General features: G+C 40.5%; 2 protein-coding genes across 11 annotated transcripts in view; both read left to right on the forward strand.

The window, feature by feature from the left end:
- ARHGAP29 (Rho GTPase activating protein 29) overlaps positions 1-4,531 on the forward strand; it is a 50,845-nt gene extending 46,314 nt beyond the window's left edge. For 4 of the 6 annotated variants that reach the window (XM_027879955.1, XM_027879958.1, XM_027879957.1 and 1 more), the window contains exons 20-23: positions 40-269; positions 1,036-1,342; positions 1,511-1,622; positions 2,607-4,531. In XM_027879955.1, the coding sequence (XP_027735756.1) occupies positions 40-269; positions 1,036-1,342; positions 1,511-1,622; positions 2,607-3,505 (1,548 nt within the window). In that variant the 3' untranslated portion in view covers positions 3,506-4,531. The remainder of the gene's footprint in view (positions 1-39; positions 270-1,035; positions 1,343-1,510; positions 1,623-2,606) is intronic. The other 2 variants (XM_027879959.1, XM_027879956.1) reach the window with 1 other exon arrangement.
- A 1,460-nt stretch (positions 4,532-5,991) lies between these two features.
- Positions 5,992-19,342, forward strand: part of ABCA4 (ATP binding cassette subfamily A member 4) — a 74,141-nt gene continuing 60,790 nt past the window's right edge. For 3 of the 5 annotated variants that reach the window (XM_027879960.1, XM_027879964.1, XM_027879965.1), the window contains exons 1-6: positions 5,992-6,584; positions 13,087-13,223; positions 14,045-14,137; positions 16,071-16,164; positions 16,680-16,821; positions 18,672-18,811. In XM_027879960.1, coding sequence (XP_027735761.1) covers positions 14,072-14,137; positions 16,071-16,164; positions 16,680-16,821; positions 18,672-18,811 — 442 coding nt within the window. In that variant the 5' untranslated portion in view covers positions 5,992-6,584; positions 13,087-13,223; positions 14,045-14,071. Of the gene's footprint in view, positions 6,598-13,086; positions 13,224-14,044; positions 14,138-16,070; positions 16,165-16,679; positions 16,822-18,671; positions 18,812-19,342 lie in introns of all 5 variants that reach the window. The other 2 variants (XM_027879963.1, XM_027879961.1) reach the window with 2 other exon arrangements.

Raw genomic sequence — 19,342 nt, forward strand, 5'->3', positions numbered from 1 at the left:
AGTTTTGAGTATGTTTCTGAAATGTTCTTATTTCTTCAGCTTCCGGAGCCCTTGATTTTGTTTCGGCTTTATAATGAGTTCATTGGACTTGCAAAAGAAAGCCAGAACGTTAATGAGGAGCTGGATGCTAAAGCTAGTCCCAAATCAAAGAAAAGGCAGTCAATCTGTATTGAACTGAATAGGATCATCATTAAAATTAAAGATCTTCTGAAACAGCTGCCTGTACCAAACTATAACACTCTTCAGTACCTTATTGGACACCTTCACAGGTGAGAAAAGATTTCAAACGCAAACTGATTGTGAAAAATAAACTGCTACATGCTGCATGCTAGGGAATCTCTTCTACCCTTTTAATGACTTAGAGGAAGAAGTCATGTATACCTTAGAAAACACTATTCTGTTGCTGTTTCTGTTTTCCTTGTTATGAATTCTCAAGTGAGAGAAGAATATGAAAGGGAAATAAAGCAGAGAAAGTCCTGAGCTCCATTATTTTTTATTCACTGCTAGCACTGTCATCAGTCAGTAGTAAGCACTGTCATGTGCAGGGACCTAGGTGTGATTTAAATTGTGATGTCACACAGGCGGGGCAGCAATTGGGAGGCTGTTAACAGAGCATTTAAACTTGTATCATGTCTCTTAAATGACTGTTCTCCAGTTTCATTTCACTTCCTTGTTTTCGAAATGCTGGTTGTGTACCAAGCTGATGACTACCAACAGAAGTGGGTAATATTGGGCCACAGCTATATTATTACTGAGAGTGGTAAATGCTCTTTTCCCCAACACCAAAAATGCCAAATAGCCACGGATAATATTAACAAATTGGACATAAAATCTCCCTATGTGGAAAGTCCAAGCTGCTCTTAAAAGCAGTCTGCACTTAAGATTCTGCCTGCCTACCCAACCCACTTTCCGTTTTTCATTGCATTTTATCCTCTTTAGACATAATAATTTAATATCTAAAATATTTCTAAAGTAATAAAACCCTCTAACTCCTGGAGGTTTGTCTTGTGTTTTCTTTTCCTCCTCCTTATGCAGAGTCACAGAACAGTCTGATGAAAATAAAATGTCAGCCAGCAACCTTGGCATAATATTTGGCCCAACTCTGATCAGACCACGTCAAACTGATGCTACAGTTTCTCTGTCGTCACTTGAGGACTACCCTTATCAGGCCCGGGTAGTGGAGCTGCTCATAACATACTATGAAAAGATATTTGACGTCTCATTGAAGCCACTTCTGAGCACATCTCAGACTGAAGAAACAACTGTTACGGTCAGAGTTGCTTTAGCAGCAGATGAGAAGGAGCCACAGCAGCAGAGGAAATCGTTTGTTGCTGTAAAGGAAGTGAGTGACTATTCTTGTGCTGCCGCAATGCTACCTGTGCCATCTTGACTTCTGTGTTAAATGCTGCAGCATTCCACACCACATTTCTAATAAGTCTTTGTGGGTTTTTTTATTAAGGAGTGCCTTTTCTCTTGAATTCTCATTTACTGTTGCTCTGACTTTTGTTAGCAGGGTATTCTAATAGCTCCGAGTGAAAGTAGAGCTTCAGAAACAGCTGCAGTGTTTTTGGAATTGAACAACAGCAAGAACACAAAAGAAAACACAGATACACGTGTAACTGGTTAGTATGCTGTTAACTCTGGGGAGTGGGTGAATAGGAGTCCTCGATGCATTAGGTTATAGTGCATGTAGCTCTTCAATTTAGACAGAAGTAAGTGATAAAACCTGCTTATCACTGCTTGATATGTTTCTTTTTGTAAGAAGAACAGAGAATTAAATCTTTCCAAAGGCTTTCAAGAAACTTGTATTTATGGAATTGGAGTATAAAATATTTGGTAAGAGAATACAACAGTGTATTGGTTTCTCCCTTTTTAAAAAAAATAAACAAAACAAAGTCATAGTTAGACTGTGACCATGGATTTTTGAAATCCACTACAATGCTGCAAACTAATACCCAGCAATTAATGTGTTTTGACCATTTTTCTCCCCCAGAATGTGCGTCATTGCTGCTCACTGGAATTAAACCAGAAGGCTTTGGGAAGAGTAATTCTCTGACAGAATCATCAGCTAAGAGCATTTTGGATATCAGTATTTCTGCTCAAAAAATGCCAGGTTTGCTAACCTAACTAACTCGACATTTTTTTCTGTTTATCTGCCTGTGCTACTACAGTGGTTTGTTTTAATGTAGGTATGATTTCATCTACTTTATTTAAGAGTAGCTATCCATAATCCCTTCTAATTATACTGATTTTCAGCTGATGCTACCAGTTCAGTCATGTCCTGTACATTAATAGTGCAACATCCTTGAAACATACTAAAACTGAAAATATTCAGGGGTGGGAAAGCACCAGCCATAAAAATAATGTCTCTTTCACTGTTTTCTCCTGGATGTCTTCCTTGGTTACAGCTGTACAGTATGTGTTCTACCGCTATTAAAATGTTAACACTTGGTTCAAGTAGGATACTCCTAGTGTGTATACAAGCTATCCCTAAAAATTATTATCCCATTAAAATACCAACTGCTAAGGGATCATTAATAAAGTCTTGCTGACCTCTCTTTATATTTGGCGCAAAGATCCAGTCACATCTATTTGTGTGTTTCTAGGTGATGCTGTGAGCCCAACTTCAGAGAAGGACAATGATCCATTAATTTCTCTAGGTGAAGACAGCTCTAAAATGAACTTACTTCCTGCAAAACCCAACCGTCAGATTACCAAAGTTCCACTGCGGGTTCCAAGGACAAAAGCAGCTTCTCGCCCTGTGAGCCTGCCTGTGGACCGAATACTTCCCCCGTGTGTTCTGAATGAAAGAAATTCACGAAATGCAGGAGCAGTAAGTTCAGAGAAGCTGGGCAGGAGCCCTACTATTGAAGAAGTTTCAGAGGTGAAGGCACTCCCTGGTGGTAATACCTGCTGTAGATTTCCTTGTTACGACACCCAGATGCTGCGAAAAACTTGGGACAAGCAATATAAACAGTATGATATCACAGCAAGGACAGCAATGATTGTGACTAATGTGCCCCAGGAGAACCGAGCACTTGAGAGTGGAACTGCAGGTGCTTTATCTTCATCGTGCAGTGTTGATAACAATTCAGCTAATGCCATTCTTCCTAGTAAGCCATATTCTGTTGTTGGATCAGGAAGGACAGCAACAGAAGAGAATGGTCCTGATGTTAATCCTCTTGCTGCCTTTAGGGCACCACGAACATTGCAACCACCCCCAGGGACATTTTATAAACCACCCTCTAACAAATCAAAAGAAAATGGAGATGGTTCTTCTGCTAAAGCTGGTGCACCAACCAGCACTAGCTCTGTGCTTCACCAGGACAATACTGTGAAACTGGCTAGGAGCTCTGCACTTCCATCAGGTGATCCTGAACAAAACACAAATGAACAGAAAGCTAGCGCAGAGGATATTCACCCCACAGATCTGAAGCCTGCTTACCAGAGACTGAGACCAAAAAGGATCCAAGAACTGGAACACAGGGAAGCTCATTTTGTATAGGGTGCAAATTCCTCTTGGAGTGTATGCAATTTGTTGATGTTGCCAGTGGAGGCTTCCCTTTGCCCCTTTATCCTTCGCCTTCCCTTGAGAATCCCACTTTTGTGCCATATTGGAGTTATTTTTATATATGCAGCATTTTAAAACTGGGGAGAGGGCTGGGGAATTGTGAATAAGTCAAACTTTTTGTCGTTCAGTAGCTTTCAATAAAGATGTATTACATTCCCAGTCTAGATACAGTTAAAGATTTAATTGAATAAGACACTGATCTTCATTTCATTGTGTGGAATGGAGTGCTTATTCATAGAGAAAGTTTTTTTTTTTTTAATAGATGTTATAATAAAAGTGGAAGATTTAGTGTTCACCATCTAAGCATAAACCAAAGCTTGTGCTTTGCTCTGTAAAAGCATTTGTTCGTTTTTCTAATCTGTGCAATTAAAGCTTTGCTCCTGAACAGGCTTACATACTGGCCAGCGTGGCCACAATTATGTATAATATGTGTATATTTTAGGCAGACATGGTTATCTGTTGCCGGTTTTCTATGTTGTCACTTTGATTTTTTTTTTTTTTTTTTGTACAGCAAGGATGCACTTACTGAGCTTTACTATTCAGAAGCAGCAATCAATTCACATCTAGTTTCTTGTATAGCTTAGGAAGTGGGGCAAATGTGCAGAGCCTGTTTTGTTTGGATGCCCTTCTGGAGAGACTCTCAGTTGCAGTGGTGCTGTCTTTCCCAGGTGAATGAAAAGGCAGTGGTTTGCTTGCTGTAGATCAGTTTCACCACTTAACATGGTGTAACTGAAATGAAGAGCATTGTTTCCAAGTTTCAGTGAAAGAGCTGAAAATAACCAAAAATCTGCATTGGTAGGTGCATCTAATGGTTTTCACTTTGTATTAAATGGTTCTTTTGTGTACACTGTGTTATATTTGCTTTAAAATATATTAACGTGTTAACATTTCAGTGACTCTATGGCTTCTATATCTGGATTTCTTCTAACTTATTAAAATACAGACATTTGGCCTTTGCAATAGTATAGTACTCTGCTGTATCTGTCTTCTGGGGATGGGGGGTGGTACACTTTTTTTAATGGCATTACTATTAGTATGACCCTTTCTCTCATACCGTAGAGTACAGTTACTTTGGCATGGTACTTTCTACTGATGTAAGAATGAAAAGGACTCTGCAAGGACAGCAAAAGCAAAGAATCACTTTTCTGTTTTTACCATGTGAAACACACTGGACTTTCCTACTCTATTACCTTTGCCCATCTTCCCAAAATATCCAAAGTAAAATAATCTGATTTTAATTTCCAGAACAAAAGATACTGAACTCACAAAGCTGAACTTCTGCTTCCTTATCACATTTCCATGGAAGCATAGCTTGCCTTCTTGGAAAAGGCCATGCTATCACTGGATGGTTCTGGCCATGCTAGGGGCTGTTTCTTTGGGGAGCTCATACTGCAGAAAAGCTGAAAATCCCAGATGCTGCTGCCTGCCCATACTCGTGTTGTGAGTTGCATAACAAAATAAGTGGAGAGATAAAGGCTTCTTGACATAGATGAGAGTTTGTTCTACTTTGACAATGGAGGAGCTGAATATAATGCACACAACTGGTCAATGAATCATTACAGACATTGGAGCAGAACTTGATAACAGAGCTGTGAAAGGATGGTGCTGGTCGGTATTGATTAGGGCCAGAGAAAGCTGCTGAGATGGAGAATTACAACATCGAATGCTAATCTCTCAGAAACAGACACGTTTCTTAATTAAGTCATAATACAAGTTGCTACTGGTTGTTGCCATACTGCTTTTTATGTATCATGTCCTTCCCTGTTGTGCTAGTGAGAGAGGTTTCTGCTCTTTGAAGTGCACTTTGGGTCTCTATTCAGTGTTTCCCACAGCCAGGCCGGTGCCAGCGGGCTAAGCCGGGCTCGGGGAGCGCAGTGCCACTGCGTGTGGGGACAGGGGTCTCAGATCTCGGTATTTCATGAAAAATATAATCAATTTCAATAGATGAATTACGCATAACCCAACTTTATAATGCCTTCGACTGTTTTTATGCAATACAGGTGAAGGAGCAAGGGCACTTCCTTGGACATTAACCCTCTGAAGCCTATGTAAGAGATGTGACCCTGCTGCCCAGCCTGCCAGCACCACGGGGGGGGGGTGGTCCTCAGGAGCCCTCCAGCCAGGCCTGGGTCAGGGCAGCCAAGGGGGAAGGCTGGGAGGCAATGGCTGAAGGGCGAGTGTGTGACTTGTTAATTGGTACATTTTCGTCAATGTTTACACGCTGGCGTTACGGCCGTGTTTTGTCCGGGCTCGTACACAGAGCCCTCCTCCGCCCTGTGAGGGAGCGGGGGCGGTGGGTGCCCCAGCCGGCACAGGAAGGGGCGTGAGGAGCCAGCCGCGGCAGCAGAGCCTTAAACCTGGTGGAAAAGACTTTGGCTGCCTTTGGGACTGGAAGTGTTATTAATGGCCCCTGTTGTTTCTTTCGGTGCAGATTTTCCTTGGTCTTGCTTTGAAATGGCTTCACTCCGACCGAACTGCAGCAATCCCACCCATCTGCCCCAGGTCATGCAAAGTGCCGTAACCCTGCGGCTTGTCCTCTGGGGAGGAAACCTTTCTCTGTCAGATTTGTTTGGTAATTGCATTTTCTGAAGTCGTAATGCACTGCCTCATCCCTCTTAAAGCTTTGGCAACGTACCGACTTCTGTAAGTCTCTGACCTAATTAGTCATGGCAGGTGTTTGATTTAGTAGGGCCCCTGATGCTCCCAGAACTACCATCTTTTCCAATACAGAGTTTGTTCAGATAGGAAGAAACACACTCAGAAATATCAACTTCCTGGTACAGACTTGACAGCTTGTGCTGGTGACATTGGATATTTGGGAGTATTTTTATTCAGGAGTCCTTAAACTCACCGATTGAGCTGTTCTGTATCGAGTAGAGGATTAAAACAATCTCCTTATAACTGAGCAGTGTTATTCTGCAAGCACTAACTGCATCTAAGATATGTGTTTCTTTGCCACCAAGCTGAACATTCCTTCAGAAACCTTCCTCTTTCAGCAGTGCTCGCACATGAGGTAAGCTTTTGTGGTAAGTTTTCAAGCTTTTTATTGCTTCTGTTTAAAAAGTCTGTGTTTTGCTTGAAAAATCTGTGAATTCTTTACCTTCTGTAGCAAAACAGAGCCCTAATAGAATTAATCTGAAAGCAGACATGACATGCTCTGCGGAGGCACTTTGTGCACGTATGCTGATGTTGGTAACAGCTCAGAGCGTGTTTGTGCTTTTCAAGTGACTTCTCTGTGTGTCACTGTGGCTCACGGTACAGAGTGATCTCAGCACACAACTCGATTCTCTTTGGGTGAGACTAAACTGGAACGTGTGTTTCAGCAGCATACCTGATGTGCTGCAGCTGCTAATGCTTGTTCAGTCTATGGAGCTCATCTGGAGTAACCCTTAGGCAAGTAGTGTGTGTGTCCCGGGTCCTCAACACTCACTGTTTCACTGTAAAGCTGCTCTTACTGGGCCATCCTACTTGTCAATGTACACATAAACTTAATACTTTGGGAAAATGAAACAAACCAGATGTTTCAACTTTCATTAGCAAAGTTGGACAAGGGAGGGGCAGGGAATGCCTGATATTTACAAACTACATTATTTTGAATATTCATGCAAGTAAGTTTCACAGGAGGGTTCTTTGGAGACAAGCCATTCTAAATAAAATGCTCTGTCTTCATGCCCATTTTTATTCAGAGAGTAGAGAATTCTTTTCTAATTTAGAAATCCAAGGGATCCATGGAAAGTGTTTTTACTCACAGGTAGAAGAAAAAACTATCCTAAATCTTCTAAAATGTAAGATGTTTAAGGAAGGTGAATTCTAGGAAAATCCTCACTCCTCAGCCCTTATGCAGCTGGATGGCAGAATGTTGTCTATATGAAGTAAACTGAATTATGCCAGAATTTAAAAACATGCCTTTTGAGTTTCTCTTGCTGTGCTTTTGTGCATGTTTATCCACAGATTGGGGTAATTAGCCAACCACTGTTTTTGCACATGCATGGAATCTATTTAAGATTGCCTGTGTTTGACATGTGGAAGAGTCTGATTCTGATTGTCTTTGATTTGTAAAAATATACTTTTCAAACAGAGGTTTCATGGAACCTTTTCTCAGTCTCTCTGATTCTTTTTAGCATTTGATCCCAGCTTGACAGAACTTGCCATTCGTGTTCCTCAGGTCACTCCTTACCTATTTCGTGGGAGAAGGCCTTTGAAATTCATAGGAAACAGCTAAAAACCTTCAGCTTGTGTTTTCCTAGCAGTTTAAGATAGCAGCTGGGTGCAAACCTTACCTTAACTGAGAAAGCCACAACCTGTGTATGTGTAGCTTTCTTTACACACACGTTTGCTTATCTATACAAGATATATTTATAGACACCCACTCCTACAGTTAGCCTAGGCAAAATTGGGTTAGCACTAATTGTGTTAGCTTTTTAGTGAGGCTGTGTCCAGGGACATGCTCTTCTGCCTGGGTCAGAATATCTGATTAAGAAATGGTTTCAGTGCTGGAAAGCATTGTTCTTGAAAATTAAAAGTATTGACCCATGAGCACACCCTATACATGAGTGTGCATATTTTCAAAGTTCTCTTTTCAGGTAATTTTTAAATTCTGTTAATTTTAGAGAAATAATGTGGTACTGGAGAGATTACTAGGGACGTTTTTTATAATTTGCTGGACAAACTGAATTTTAACCAGATTTGATTTTGTAGTCAAAAGTCAGGAATAAGCCTGGAAACAAGAAAACAAATAAAATGCTGATACTTTAAACAGCTGTTAAAACCGTGGCATGTGAGGTGAGGGGATAATACAACACGTGTGCCACGTGAGCCTATTTTTTTGGTATTGCCTGTAAGTGCTCATGAAGCATGTCACAGGGAACTTTTATGTTACCAGATATCTACTGTGGGCATAATGTGAGAACTATCATCACCAAATATCTGTTTCCACTTCTTGCTTTCTTTATTTTCTGGTACATAAATGGAATGTCTCTTTTTTTTGTTGCTGCTGGCAAAAAACTGCAAATCCTTAGGAAACGGTGATAGTGACAACTGCGGGTAGAGCCACCAGAGGCCTTGTGCAGTGTGCTCCGTAAGCTGAACTGGATTTTTCCTTCCCATGTAAAATGATAGGCCCCACATAAGCTTCCCTGTTTACTTCCAAAGATCTCTTTGTAAAGCTGCAGAGCAAAAATGTGTCACAGGAGCAGCTGATGTAGTTGATCATAGAAAGCAAAATATACCCTACCGTCATCCAATTGTGATGTAAAAAATCTAATTAGGAGAGATTAGTTTAATCTGTTAGAGCTGTCTCTGTGAACATGTGGACAGCAAAAACAGATTCATTTTCTTAAAATAACTGGACTTAGGATTTTAGGGTTAAAATGCTTGTTTGCTGGATAAAACTATTAAAGTATGTGTTTGCCTCAGACATAGCAGTAAGTACTTAAATGCAGTCCAGAGCTGAGCAGCAACAGCAGTATTAATTTCTCTGCTTTGTATTGCTGTTAATCAGAGTGAGCTTCTTTCTGCAGCTTTATACAGGTTTGTTTTTCTGCCCACATTGAGGCAGGCTGGGTCTCAACTGTGATATGAGCATGTGTCAGACAGAAATTAAATCAAAGCTACTTGTAAAAGAGGAGGTTGCCGTACGATTATAGAACAGAATCATAGAATCATTAAGGTTGGAAAAGACCTCCAAGATCAAGTCCAACCTTTGACCAAACACCGCCTTGTCAGCTAAACTGTGTTTAACTAATTAAGTGACATGTCCAGTCATTTCTTGAACACTTCCAGGGATGGTGACTCCACCACCTCCCTGAGTAGCCTATTCCAATGCTTGACAACCCTTTCAGTGAAAAAATTCCTCATGAACCTCCCCATAGCTTGAGGCTATGTCCTCTTGTCCCATCTCTGGTTGCCTGGGAAAACAGACCCCCACCTGGCTACAAGTTTCTTTCAGGTAGAGAGCAGTAAGTTCTCCCTTGAGCCTCCAGCCTAAACACCCCCAGCTCCCTCAGCAGCTCCTCATATGCCTCACTGTCCAGACCCTTCCCCAGCTCTGTTGCCCCTCTCTGGACTGAGGTGCTTCAGCACCTCAGTGTCTCTCTTGCAGTGAGGGGCCCAGAACTGGCCACAGTACTCAAGGTGCAGCTGCACCTTGGCTAAGCACAGAGGGGTGGTCACTGCCCTGGTCCTGCCGTTGGCCGCCTGGGCACACACTGGCTCATGTTCAGCCACTGTCAACCAGTGTCCCCAGATCCTTTTCCGCTGGGCTGCTTTCAAGCCACTCTTCCCCAAACCTGTAGCACTGCCTGTGGTTGTTATGACCATTTTGCAAATGGTTGTTACACTGACCTACTTCCATTCATCTGGAACCTCCCCAGTTAACCAGGACAGATGGTAAATGATGGAGAGTGGCTTGATGAGCTCTTCACCAGCTCCCGCAGTAGCCTTGGGTTTATCCCATCTTGCTCCATAGACTCGTGAGTGTCTAAGTGGCTCAGCAGGTCACTACCTACTTCTTACTGGATTGAAGAGGGTCTTTTCTGCTCCCCATCCCTATCTGCCAGTTCAGAGGGCTGGTTGCCCTGAGGATAACCAGTCCTTACATTGAAGACTAAGGCAAGGAAGGCGTTGAATATGTCAACCTTTTCCTCATCCTTAATTGCAATGTTCACCTCTGTATGCAATAAAGGATGAGATTTTCCTTGGCCCTCTTTTTGCTGGTAATGCATTATAAAAACACTTTTTATTATCTTTCACAGCAGTGGCCAGATTCATTTCTAGCCGAACTTTCGCCTTTCTCATTTTCTCTCTGTGTGACCTAATAACATCCTTGTACTCTTCCTGAGTTGCCTGTCCCTTCTTCCAAAGGTCATAAACTCTCTATTTTTCCCTGAGTTCCTGTGAAAGCACCCTATTCAGCCAAAGCCAGTCTTCCCCCCAACTGGATCATATTTCAGCACATAGGGGTGACCTGAACCTGGGCTTCGTCATCCTTGGTGAGGGAAGCCAGGTTAAATTCCGTGGTTTAGGTGGCACATCTGTGCAGAGGCTGGAATGTCCTGCAATGGTGCTGGGAAGGAAGCAGAGTGCTGAGCGCAGTGCTCTGCTGTCAGAGCTGCAGTGTGCTCTGGGGAAAGTCCAACAGTTGGTAAATTCAGTGAAACGGGATTCTCAGGTCTCCCCAAAGTCCTGTGAAGGAGAAAGAAACAGGCAAGCACTGCCACATCCTTTTTAATTTTTTTTTTTTTAAATAAAGAACACTGGACTGTTACTCAACCCCTACTTTGAAGAACAGTGATAGCGTGGTAGTGAGGGAAGCTGCAACAGTGCTTATACAGAGCCATTGCCCGGCATGAGCACCAGTGAGAGGTTTTGCTGCATTCCTGTCCCAGCCCTTACAGATGAAAATCTGTAAAGGACTCAGTGTTCACTCTGTGCTCTTTTGCTTTTGGATTTGACCATACTTTTTGTGGTAAATTTATGTTGGAGATGTGAAATGAGCCATTTAATGCTGATATGTAACTTGATTTGGTAATTATTAGCTGAAGTAGGACAGGACTTGCTGAAAAGCTCTCTGAATGCATCTCTGGAGCTCTGAATCTGAACACATAAGGTCATTTAGCTTAATGTATTTCTGTGTGAATGAGAAATATGCTTGCATTGTAGAAGTTCTAAAAAATATAAAATTGAAAATCGGATTATAAGAATAAAATATTTTTCCCCTCCTCTCCTGGTGTTGTGAAACAGTTACTTTTGTGTTTCACTATCTCTGTTCATCACCCTTTAAGGGTGATGGTCCACGAAAAAATGTGGTGAACTACCTGTATATCCACACACATAGATGTTATGAGAACAAACTTCCCAGACCTTTCAGAAGGGAAGTCTAGCAACAGAAAGGACATTAATTTTGTCAGAAAATTTTGTGAAAATTGATGGGGTGAAAAAAAATCATCTTCTCTGGTTACTGAAGTTCTGATTTATCTAGAAATCCTAGAGAAACTTCCCAGCATCTAAAACATTGTCTTCAGTGGAAAAAAGCACTTGTGCCACCTTCATGAAACAAGTGAAGCTTAAAGAAAGTATTGAAAATCCCATGAACTAAGTTTGAAATAGTGGAAAAGACTTCTGTCTTCTCCAGGGCCATGTCAGCAGACATACAGTGGAAGGAATTAGCTAAAAAAAGTTACCCAAGAGTGATGCTTGTTTATGACAATGATATTAAGGAATTTGAGAATTTATGAAGACACTGCAATGTTCTTAACCTGATGGGAATGAGGAAGGCTGTGACAATGTCAGTACTTCTGGAGCTCAGGCTCCTTTGAAAAAGCAGGAACATACCATAATGATTATTAGCAGTGATTCAATTCAGAAGACAGTGGCTTGAAGAAGTGGCTTGGGAGAAATTCCTAATAGCTTTTGATAATAAAGTGTAATTATATGGTATATGCAGGGTAAGAGGACCCTTTTAGTAACTGTTATTAACAATCTGGAGGCCTGGAATGTTCTACTGAGCCTCTGTGATGAAGTCAGGGAAGAGCTATTGTTTGTTGTTGGCAGCCAGTCAAAATATGAAACTTCATTTGATGCTAATTTGCTTATTTCATTTCTAGGCCTCACTGTTACCTCAAATAAAGTGAAATACAGAAATACTTGATTCACTTCATGACTCTCTTCAGCCTCCTGTAATATCAGCTGAGAAATAAATGTTTAACTTCATTCCTAATCCAGACACTGTTTTGTGGTTCCAACTAGAACACTAGAATATTTGCTGTCTAACAAGAATATATGGATGATAAAAGTGGAAAATGAGTGAAAAAAGGCCTTTTTTTATTATTGTTTAAAGATATTTTAACCCTTATTTGTTTCCTCTGATTTTGTGCTGGAGGTTCTAAGATGAGTTTGAACTTTGATAAATTAGATTTTCTAAATTTAAAAATTAAAATAATGTATCTATGATTTAAATCCAGTATTTGGATTTATTATACTGTGTATTAAAACTAGCTCTAATGACTGATGTAACCAATTTCTTATTTCAGTTTGTTTTATTCTGTCAACAATATATATGCGTTTTCTTTCTGAATGTGTTCAGTAAATCATTCTCCCATTTTAGGGTATAAACTACTAGGGAAAAAAGACAATCACAAAGTTAAAAAGAAGTGCTATTTTTTATTTTCTCAAGTTGGGGCTTTGTAAGAGTCTTCCAATGTTTCAATAGTATTCTGATGATAGAACAAGGTTATTTTGTTGGTTCTAACAATCAGCCCCCAGAGAGGAAATCAGTTCCTGCAAAAGGAAAATGAACAAAATACATTTTCTTGTGCTGTGGGTATGAGTTGCATCCCTTGAGCATGCGGAAAGTGTGTGCCATTCTAAATAATAACAGTCATAATTTGTGCTGGTGTCTTCATGGAAAACAATGAATAGTTCATAAGTGACTTTAAAAGAATTTTAATATCTATGTAAATAAGCTTCTTTTTTAGAAACTGCATTTCCTTCAGTGCCTGTGCTCTTTCTAATTGCAGCAGTCTCAAGCCATCAGTGATTTTATGAGCAGGGTGCTGCCCTTAAAGAGTGAAGATAGATGTCCACCATGACTAACCACTCCAGAAGTTCATGTACCTCCTCAACCCACGTGGAGTTCTCTACACATTTTTGTTAGGTACTATTTTTTATCATGGTTCTACTCCATTATTTTACTACAGTGTTTTGCTCTACTTGAGTTAGTAGCAAATTTAAATGATGCGTTTATTTTTTAACAGGTCCCTGTGTCTCATATTTGAATATATATGTCAAATTCTCCTTTTCTTTTTGAAGGTAAAAATTCATGATGATTATGAGTCATGAACCTCAAAAACAGAGCATACAATAGTTTAGATTTTGTTGTATCCCTACTAAAATTTCATAGGAATTGCTGAATTTAAAAGCATAAAAATATGAGATCCTGTATTTTTTAATATTAAAAGTGGCAACAAAATGGATTTAGTTTTTTAAAATCCTTTCCAGACTCTGTTAATCAACATATATTTATAGTGTCTGAATGGTAAACCTAATTGTGTCATAATAACTAAACAATTTTGTATAAACTAATGTCTAGTAGTAAATACATCTTTTCTTGGAAATATAGTTTAAAACACAGATTTATTCTAATAAATGATGCAATGGTTAACTGCCTTCATTACATGCAAGTCCAAGTTAATATCCAGATTCAATGTTAATGACTTTTTTTATTCGAAAGAGATGCTTTTCCTCTCCACTGCTTTTTGGTGCCGATAAATGTGTCACAGGAAACAGCCTCCGTACAAAGGAAAACCACAATTTTTCATGTGTGATAGTCTATCAAGTGCAAAATGAAATGGTGCAGACAATGAAAGGAACCGATCTCTATGATAACATAAAATAAGAACAGAAAGCTGTTATTTTGCTCTAAGGTCTCAGGTTTCAGCTGTCAGCTGAGAAATGGCAATGCATCCTTTGCCACAGGTTAACTAGAAGTGTTGATGCAGAAGAATGAGCTTCTTTAGACAAGTCAGACTTCTGCTTTGGAAGAACTGGATCCTCCGGAAAAGACAAAAGGTAAAGTGTTAGTCTTTGGGTCTCAGCTTTGGGTCATACACTCCACTGGATTAAGTGGCTGGTACATTTATCAGCATATAAAAATCACAAATCCCTCAAAGAATCAAATGTGATCTTTGTATGGGCCACTTTTCTCTGTGCATGTGGCTGGGATTTCTGGCTGTTTATCTTGTGGTTCTGCAGCTTATGGGCTGCTTTCTGATACTTCTAGTGAATTCTGAGACAGCTGTGTGTCCTCAGGAAAAGGTTCACAGGAAAGAGTCAGAGGTCTGACAGGACTTGGTCTGTCCTTATTGCACGACACCCTGTGTACCAGGTTGAAAGAAAGCTTCCCTTGTGCTTTAGACTTTAATCCCTTCCAAACTAGTTAGCTCAGACAGAAAGGAATTACCAAATTCAAGTCCGAGGATTTTCTATTTCCTGGGGATGAAGAAAGAATCTACATCTGAGCATTAACAAAGATTAACTCTGCAGCAGAGGTGATGACCAGTCTCCCCAGTTCTTTCCCAGCTGAGTTTATGGGTGTGTGGTGCTTGTCCCAAACTTCTTACGAAATGAGGGGCAATGGATGTTGATCACACCTTGTGGGCCCTGCTGGGAAGGATCTGTAACGCTGTGTTCTGAGCTGTGCACAACAGCTGTCAGGTTTTCTTCTCTAATAATTGTGTCATCTGCCCTTTGCTGCTGGTAAGATTCTTTCTGGCTTTAAAAATAAGAGGCATGCATAACTTCCTAGGTGGTGGTGAGTGGGATTTTTTTGTCTGTTTTTAAAAGGAGAGTCTTACCAGAAAAAAATTAGGAAATTATTGCCTGGTGTGAAGCTTTCTACCATTTTCCTGTAAGGGTATATTGTGCTTAACTAAAACTATCAGGCAATGTTATAGTGGAAAAAACAGGACTACTCCAAAGAACCCGTTCTTAAGTATGCTCTCTTGCCCAAAACAACAGTAGCCTGTGACCTATCTTGTCTTTGGCTCTGCTGCTATATGCATTGTTGTTATATTTTTGGTACCTGGTTGGGGAGGAGATAAAGAAGCAAGGAGGGCTTTCCTGGGCACGTGCTGCAACCCCAGTTCTGAAGATACTTTGTACTCTCTCTTGTAGGGAGGAGGAAAAAAGTGCCACGTGTCTGGACATAAAAATCCCACTGCTGTCCCTCAGAGCCCAAAGGCTGTGTTACAGGGTCAAGGGATTGTAGTTTCAAGCCTCTGCCAAAACACACAGAGGCACTAAAACAAACTAAAACACAGGAATGGAGGAAACAGACTGAAAACCAGGCAGGACATTGCTCTGTGGTAAAACAGTGCCCTTGATTTTCTGTCATGACACGAGAACTTGTGACTGTTGTACGTCTGTTGAAAGATCTGGGCAATAAAGTGGTATTTGATGGGATCCTCTATGTTATTGAATAAGGTGTTTGATCCTAATGTGTACATTTCTACCTGTATTAGGAAATTATTTGTGTTGAAATGAATGATGACAAACCAAAAGTAAAGGTCAAAGAATGTTAAGCTTATGCGGAAGTCTTTTACCTTTGGGTAAGCACAATGCACAGACAGCCTACTAAAGAGCTCAGCAGTGTTGAAGTGGGGATAAAAAAACCCCACACTTTTTCTCCCTTGCATCTAATCCTTGTTGTAGAGTCATCTACTACTTGCTGCCTATTCTTACCTCAGTGAGGATGCTTAGATAGTTCTTAGAGGAAGTAGAGAAGCCACTGAGTTAATGGTAATGCTTCAGGGCACTCTGATGAATCCTCACTCTTTCTGGGTGTCCTTTTCAAACGCTGAAAGAGGCAAAGAATAACCATGGGCACATGTTGCTCTGGGCAGCATAGTGCTGCTGTGAGAAGGGCCTTATCCTGTTACTCACTTAGTGACTCTATGGTGGTCTATTTGTAAAATTTATTTTAATTTTTTTTTTCTTTTTGCAGCTTCGTTTTTTAGTGGAGCTTGTATGGCCTCTGTCATTATTTTTTGCCCTTGTCTGGCTGAGGAAAGCTAATCCACTGTATCGCCAACATGAATGTAAGAATGTTTAAGATGTTAAAATGATCAGACTTGTTTTAGGTAGTGGCTAGAGTTCTCAGACAGAGATACTGGGACCTGCTTGTGGAGTATCGTTCTGGCAAAAGAACAAACTTTAGTTCAAGTAGCTTAGTTATTTACAGCCATATATTGTAAGAATTACCAGTGAGGAGAAAGAAAATAGTTCTAGTTTTCCTGTGAGATTCTTTTTGGTCAGACACGCATGAAGTTTCAAGGTTCTACCAAGTTTTGGATTTCTGTAATTCTCTTACTGAGAAAGTACTAGCTCACTACCTATTGGAAAAACCTCCCCACATTAGTTCAGAACTTGTTTCTGTCAAAAATAACTTTATTGCTTATATTCGTGACTTCTTATTCTTTTGGTAAAAAATAAACCTATAGGATTGGTATCACAGTCCTTCTGTAGTGAATAGCATGAAATCATGCTGTTTAGATTCCCACAGGCTGCATTAGACAGCACCTAACTATTTATATTTTGTGTTTCCATACTCTAGGTCACTTCCCAAACAAGGCAATGCCATCAGCAGGAACTTTGCCATGGTTACATGGCATCTTCTGTAACATGAACAATCCCTGTTTCCGCAGCCCAACCCCTGGAGAGGGTCCAGGTGTAGTGTCTAACTACAAAAATTCCATGTAAGCAGAGTTGTCTGTGTGAGCCTGGGTTGCAGCAGTGCAAGCCTGCAGGGCAGCTGCTGGTAGCCTGCTCCTGGCAACTGTTGTGTGTTCGTGGGCATGAATGATACAAGGAGAAAAGGCACAGTATCCTCAGCCTGCTTAGAAAGATCCCTCAGTGCACCCAGGAGTATTTGAAAGAATAGTTCTATGGTGTGAATGAAAAGGGAAGGGTGAGCATTTAATAAGGCACCAGTGTGCAAACAGTGGAAGACAAAAATCTTTGGTTCTAGCGCATCAGTTTCATGCTAACAGTGGTCAGCAAAGTTGAAACAGAGCTCATAGGGTGAGTTTAGGCCTTTTGGAGAAAGACTTCAGTTGTATTAGTCTCTAGGGAACACGTGTCCGTTTAATAAAATCCATCCTTTCTATTGTTGAGTGCTTACTGAATGTCTCGGGACAGACAGATCTTTTTGATATAAGAGCATGAAACCCCTAAGCCTTCTTTTCTCATCGCTTGAGTTGTCCCTCCTGAATGAGAGCTCCAATGAAGTAGCAGCAAAGAAAAACCTGCACTGGCAGTTCTTATGTAGCGCTTGTTTTGGCTGTATACTTGTGAGACTTACCAGCACAGTAACCTTCAGTACTAAGCTTGTTAGCGAAGCAGGAGGATGGGAGATTTCCTGACTGTTATTGAAAAAGAACTGTGGGAGTGTTTTCTTGTGGTGTTTGTTATAGCTGAGTCATGAAAAACAGCATAGCAGAGAAGGTCCCTTAAATTAAAAACCTGTTAGAATAAATTTTAAAAAATGCTCCAAATCTCCCTTTGCAAAGTCCACTTTGGAGCATCCAATCATTAAAATTCATGAGCTAACAATCTCAAGGCCATTGAAGCTCCAGTCATGTGAAAGTCTGTAGCTTGGGGTTAACTTACTAGCTGACCTTGTTTCCTAGTGAACAGGGTTTAAAATGGTCAGCTGAACATTTTTGTGGGGTACAGTCAATCATGCAGTGAAGCTAGAGGGGTTTGTTTCCTTTATGCTCTGGCTTTTTTAGGTTACTTGTTAAAGAGCAAACTGTCACTTAGAGTAAATTCAATGCATTCCAGCGGAAGTAAATACATTGTGTTTTCTGAAAGAATTCGAACCTTCCTGTTTGCTGTTTCCTCAAGCTAAAATAAGTCATAAGGACTGATATATATGATTCTATGTATGGAAAAACATGATACTGTTAAAGAAATGTAATGGTCTGCCCTGATAATAAGGATTTTCTATACTTGTTCATAAACACAGGACCTGATGGCATCCTTGCATGATCTGCATGTTCTAACCCAGACCCAGTAGGTGAACAGCTGTCTGTGACCATTTATCCCTTATGTTTTCCTGCCACTCCTCGAAGAAATGTTCTGAAGGGACCTAAACACCAGTGTTAAATTGGAGGAGGCTGATGTTAGAGAGGGAGGAAGATTCTGTGTTTGACTGATTTCATGTCACTTACCTGGCTGAGCAGAGCTGCCTGTGCCCAGCGTGCCCCGTTCAACCACTGGAGCTGAGTCTGGGCTAGAGCCAGAGCAGATTTGCACCAGAACTGTGGGATGCGTGCAGTCTGAGGAAGGTCCTGTCTCCCCAGCAAGATCAGCATGGCTAACGTAGGAGAGGCCAACCTTCTGCAACACCAGTAGCCCTCTTAAACCTTCTGTGGACTTCAAATCTAACTGAATCTCCCGCTACTTGAGACTGAGAAAAAAATCATTTATTTTTTCCTCATCCCGAACACAGAGAAAGTCAACTTTGCCTTTTTTTTTTTTTTTTAATAGGTTCTCAAGAATCATCAGTCTTAAATTATTATTTGTTCACTATTTCTTCTTTCAGCCTTGCAAGGGTATATAAAGATGCTCAGGAACTCTTACTGGAAGGCCCTGAAATCCATGACCTTGGCAGAATCTGGGAAGAACTGATCATTATGACTCAGTTTATGGAAACAATGAGAACTAATCCTGAAAGAATTGCAGGTAATTGTTTTGTCTGTATCCTTTAGACTACTTAATTTTTCCTTCTGAGAATTGGATCGTAGTTACTCTGTAGAGTGGCAATATTATAATATATTTCACATGTAGCTGTTACTCAGCTTGCTGTTAGGGTAAGTTGAAACACACTCAGTGTTTTATCACCTGTCATTTAAGAGAAAGGAGAGAGGCAGTCAACTCCATTCTACAATTATCTTACTTAAGTAACAGTAGACAAAACTCAAAATCCAAAAGGATGGATTTCTCACTACCCAGAGTAAAATGTGGCTGAAGAGATTTCATTAATTATTACAGTAGAGGCAGATGTAGTAAGAAAATGTCGTGGAAGATGCAGAGGAATGGAAAGCTGGGAACATGCCTGAACATACACTAGAAGCATAACCCAGAGATGTGCTTCGAGGTGCTTTGTTACAAGTGTTACCTAAAACAGGTTTGGAACAGTGAAGAAGGAAACACTTCCCCCTTGTTTTGATGATGATTTTGAAAGAGAAGGCAATGAAAACTTGTTATAAACAA

Source organism: Empidonax traillii, unplaced genomic scaffold (genome assembly GCF_003031625.1).
Source record: "Empidonax traillii isolate 1590-97213 ecotype Southwest subspecies unplaced genomic scaffold, ASM303162v1 scaffold62:size2133460, whole genome shotgun sequence".
NCBI lineage: Eukaryota > Metazoa > Chordata > Aves > Passeriformes > Tyrannidae > Empidonax > Empidonax traillii.